Raw genomic sequence first — 4,993 nt, 5'->3', positions numbered from 1 at the left:
TGATGAGGAGGGAATCATGACAGCCTGGAAGGGGGAGGAACAAAAAAAACACAAAGGAATTTTAACTATCCTTTTGATAACTGTTCATTACAGGTTACAATAAACAGATTAACACCAGTCTCTGAATGTACAGCTGTGTGGGATTAACTATAAACAAACAAGAAAACTGACTTACTGTCTCACTTGGCTGGAATGTGAAGGCTGTAAAAGTACATAAAATAATGTTACATCTCATCTGACTGGAAATCAACAATATCACTAAAGCAAAGCAATAACATTGTGTTTTCCATGTTCTTCAAGGAGTCTCATCAGAGATACTCAACTTGCTTTGCCCGGGGGCCACTTTTCCAAAATGACAGGGGGCCACATGCCACTTAATAAACAATATTTATTAGATAAAATGAACAGACATATATAGGCCCATAACTCATCTTTCTTTGAAATTAATTATTTTACTGCATTTAATAGGATCCAACTGAATTTTAGTTGTAAATGCTTTGGTTACATTTGAGAGTTTATATAGCCTCTTTCATGATGAAACCACTGAAATGTTGAAATGATTCCTATGTACAAACCATAGACATAAACTGCTCCTACCAGGAACAAAATTAATAGTATGCTGTATTTGAACTGTTACTGTGACATTCACATTTATGGGATTATAAATGTTCAAATGGTACGAGTTCATATGCATCATACTGTGTCATTTCTTAACTATACCTGCTTAGTGTGAGGGACTGCATCTCTTTTCCTTTGCATGCTTGCAAGATGTCAAGGTAGTGTGCATGCACTAGTTGAGATGCCAATCTGTGAGTCTTGTCCTTAATTAGATTCATCAGTGAAAAACCTGACTCGCATATTTAGGTTGATCCAAACACTGTGAAAACAACAACTCCACAATTCCCAAAGTGCACACTTGAACAAGTTCAGCTTCCACATATGGCTCGCCTTTCTTGGCTAGTTCCCAAGTTACACGAAGCAAAGCAGCAGTCCCCTTTGCAGCAGCAGTTGTTAGGTTTATTGATGTAGCTGAATAAGACAACTTCAAAGTTAAAATATTCTTTCCTTGCTGTGCTACCAGGGGGGTTGCTATACTGAAGGTAGTATGTTTCATCTCGTGATAGCAACCATTGCTAAGACAGCTGCATACAGCAGTTGTTATTTGGCATATTAAATGCAATGGTTTAGGATTTGCATGAGGTGGCAAAATAAAGACAAATTCCTCTCCCCATTTTTCATTGTCAAGCTTTCTACGTTTTTCTGTCCTCACTCATCTTTGCGAAGAAATGTATCAAAAAGCAGCAGCCCCATGCACGTCAAGTGTCTCTGAACTTAAGGCCAAACACACTGACAACATGTGACACGACACCACGCAACACTGTCAATGTGCATTTACAGAAACGAAGTGTCACCCTTTTGCACCCTGAATTTATTTTCACTGTGAATTAAGACAGTGGCCAGCTGGCACCCTATCGCGGACCATAAGATGAGTATCACTGACTTACATGCTTTATTGTATAGCATTTAATGGACATGGTGGGTGAGCAAGAGCTGCAGGGCTTCTTATTTCAGCTTCAACAAAATTCTGTTTGTATAATCAGTCAGCGTGTCACAACTATGCAGTGGTTACCCTTGTTGCGGCGATAGAAGATGCTCGGGAGTCGATTGGAGCGTTTGAGGTAGAAAAAAGAGGCAACAGACAGGATCAGGAACAGGCTTAGCAACAGTGTTCCTAGAAGCAGAGAGGCTGTCACGCCTGGGCCACCTGTGCACACAAACAGCACGAATCAGGAAACAGCTGTCAAGAAACTTGACAAATATCTTATCGGTTGCTGCAGACATTTACGATATCTTAATATTATTATCATAGTCTTTACAGTTTACATTTCAAACGCAGCAAATGAGGACTATATTAGCCCTTAAAATGTTCAGTGATCCTTAAAACTAAATGAACATTGCTTTGTTCTAATTAAGACTTGTATACAGATGGCAGCACAGGTCAAATATACATAGTGACTGTACAATATCAATATCTTACCAATTTTAGGAATGACTGTAGTTACAGTTGTATGATTCTTCTTCTCCACTGTGTAGTCTAGAAACCATAGAAAAAGAGCAGATTAACAAAGACAATGTGACATTCAGCTTTTTATTTATTTAAAAGCAGTCAGTAGATGACTTACTGTAGGTGCAGACCGTTATGTTCTCCAAATCCACAGCTGCTGAATCACAGAATATGCAAATAGTGTTGCTGTTCTCAAGGACACGTAAAAAGCATCCTGAAGAATACAAAGGAAGACTATATATATCACATTACTTGTCACTTTTTCAGACTTTATGTTGTTCATTGAGAAAGCTCATTATTTTCCATATGTATTTATAATACATTTGCTAGTGTTAAATGAAAAAAAAAAAACTATTGCCCTAACTAATACATTTTTTAAAGTTTCAAATTAATCATTTAGACCTTCAGAATAGAAACTGGACAGTATTTATCCAAAAGGTGGTGAACAGCTCAATAAATGGCCCCATTTTAGTGCATCTGGTGAATAATCTGAATTGTTCTGAATAATGCAAGATACACTGACTAATGACCAGAACATCCTTTCTCTATGACTCATCTTACAGCTGTGATAAAAATAATGATGTTAAAATGGTGAAAGGTCAGTTATGCTCTGCATGTGGTTTACAACTTTACTCACTTGTCAGCGCTAAGTCATTGAAAACCACATTACCTGGTTTACAGTGAGTGTCATTTGAACATGAATAGTTCACTCTTGGTTTCTCGCCACAGCACTCAAGTGTGTTCTGATGTAGGGCCTACAAACAGCAGTGTTCACAGATTAACAAATCAGTGTAGCCTGAACAAAAGACACACATTGGCCATTTGGTTGGGTAGCATTTCATTTTCTACCTTAGTTACAGGTGTCTCGGGTCTGATAAGAATCACAGTAGCAGCCAAGACCAAAAGGAATGACAGAGTCATTTTCGAGCCCTTGGAGATCAAAAAGACTTGAATTAGATGTATATTAGTCGCTTTGACTAGGCACATAGCAGGACACATACATTTACCCATTTAGTCTCACAACAAAGAAGAATGATCACATTTGTTTTAGAGATCATGTGTTTCCTGACATTACATATAAATGTCTTCTACAGCGTCATTATAAGGATAAAGAGAACAGTTTAAACAAGCTTCAGAACATTTTTTTATCTTAGAAACTAGTGTTGATTGTCAAAACGAAATTGAATGATGATGGCCGGCTATCAAACTTGCATATTTTCTTGGTACCAAATGAAATACGTCTTTAGCAATAAAAACGATAACTGAAGTACTGAAAGTTAGCACCAAATGCCTGGCCAGATTAATAGTTTTGTTACTTATCCTTCAAATAAATATATAGTTATTTAAACCAAAATTCGCTCATTATAGACTATATTGTATTTAGGGAGCTCTTTTTTTTACTTCTTGCATTTAGACATTTCTTTCTATGGTTTAATCCATTAATTGACAAAAGCTGCAGCTCTAACGTTATCATAGCATTCAAAGTATAAAAATGAATAATACACAACTGTTTAAATATTCATAAGGAGACGGTCTTAAGCAAAACTTAAGTACTAACGTTAGTCACTATTCTGTCTGTAGTTACGAAAAATCAACTCTTTCACGTTCATTTTAAAATACAATGTACTTATTTTAAGGCTAACGCCTTTGTAAGTTAGCTAGTTTGTCAAAAATCGTATGAAACCAGCTAACATCACTTAAACGTTACAGGATGCAAACAGCTGTAGCGTTAACCAAGGTGTGTAGCTAGCTAACACCTGTCACTAGGATGAAGTTACTGTGCTAGCAGTCAAAGCTGAAATAACGATGTCAGCGTTAGAGAGGCTGATCTCATATATCTAACGTTGAATCTTCTTTACATCGTCGGATAACGTTATGTTTACAGGCACAGACTGAGTACTTGCACAAAGGTGAATGTAGAACCACAAAAAGTTTACTCACCGGACAAACGCTTTGGCCTGACCACAGTACTAGTTATGGTTTAATCAACGTCAGGTCTCATGCGACGCAGAGGTATCACTACAGAGCCGTCTATAACGTTATTTATTGGCAAATCTGTCATCAACACACCTCTCCACTATAGTGATGGGTGGACTCGAAACAGCATATAAACACGCTTCTAACCGCTTGCGACACTTCCGTCTCGAAGCGCTGCCGCATGCGTGTATCTGAACGGCCAAGTCACGTGACTGTTGCACATTGGTCCATAAAACGTTTCAAATCTCAGCGGTTCGCCGCTAGGGGGCCGATGGAACGTACAACTGCTGATCTTCGATCAGTTGATTTAGTTGACAGTTATACTATCTGAATAACCAAATAAGAATTTGGGCTGATCCTCGGTCAGTGATTCCTGTGACCTGTATGTATTTACATTCCGATTAACACAATAAAAGTCCGACAAACCTATTTGATATTGAGGGAGTTTGATTTGGACGATTTTTAAAGGAACATCGATTTGTTGTTGTTTCTTGATTTGGATGATGGTTGGAACAATAAAGAGAACAAGGTCGCTTGGGTGGGAGCACTTTGAGCTTTTGCAGCCCAATTCAGTCAAATGTAACGTTGGAAACCAACATCTGGCATTTCCTAACACATCATCAGAGTTGACACCTCTGTTCTGAGCATCCAGAGGATTTAAATGATGCAGGGCAAACTGGAACTTCACACATGCCTATGCAAGGTATGTATTGTTTATTTAGGAATAATAATTAATATATTGTTGCTGTTAATTTGGTCCTAGCTTCTACTGGCCTTATTTTCACAAGGTATGAACATCTGTGTAAGGGGTTAGCCCAAAACTGATAAATGTATTAGGCTCTGTGTTTCCGTGTGCTTTTTTCCTGCTCTTCTCCAGCAGCTTGTCTGAAGGAGGGAGCCCTGGGTTGTGTTCTGTAATCCTTTTATTTATATATCTATATATAGATAGAT

General features: G+C 37.9%; 2 protein-coding genes across 3 annotated transcripts in view; one reads left to right on the top strand and one right to left on the bottom strand.

Moving 5' to 3' along the window:
• Window positions 1-4,993, bottom strand: part of cunh1orf159 (chromosome unknown C1orf159 homolog) — a 10,335-nt gene that overhangs the window by 2,473 nt on the left and 2,869 nt on the right. Inside the window, exons 2-8 of the mRNA XM_020598007.1 lie at window positions 2,915-2,995; window positions 2,736-2,820; window positions 2,184-2,279; window positions 2,039-2,095; window positions 1,631-1,765; window positions 176-201; window positions 2-24 (exon numbers count right to left, since the gene is read on the bottom strand). Coding sequence (XP_020453663.1) covers window positions 2-24; window positions 176-201; window positions 1,631-1,765; window positions 2,039-2,095; window positions 2,184-2,279; window positions 2,736-2,820; window positions 2,915-2,986 — 494 coding nt within the window. The 5' untranslated portion in view covers window positions 2,987-2,995. The remainder of the gene's footprint in view (window position 1; window positions 25-175; window positions 202-1,630; window positions 1,766-2,038; window positions 2,096-2,183; window positions 2,280-2,735; window positions 2,821-2,914; window positions 2,996-4,993) is intronic.
• Window positions 4,315-4,993, top strand: part of slc26a6l1 (solute carrier family 26 member 6, like 1) — an 18,199-nt gene continuing 17,520 nt past the window's right edge. For both annotated transcript variants that reach the window (XM_020597998.1, XM_020597997.1), the window contains exon 1: window positions 4,315-4,745. In XM_020597998.1, coding sequence (XP_020453654.1) covers window positions 4,733-4,745 — 13 coding nt within the window. In that variant the 5' untranslated portion in view covers window positions 4,315-4,732. The remainder of the gene's footprint in view (window positions 4,746-4,993) is intronic.

This window comes from Monopterus albus, unplaced genomic scaffold (genome assembly GCF_001952655.1).
Source record: "Monopterus albus unplaced genomic scaffold, M_albus_1.0 scaffold36.1, whole genome shotgun sequence".
In the NCBI taxonomy this organism is placed as follows: Eukaryota; Metazoa; Chordata; class Actinopteri; order Synbranchiformes; family Synbranchidae; genus Monopterus; species Monopterus albus.
Note: the sequence above shows the minus strand (reverse complement) of the source record. Positions and strands in the feature narration are given on the sequence as shown.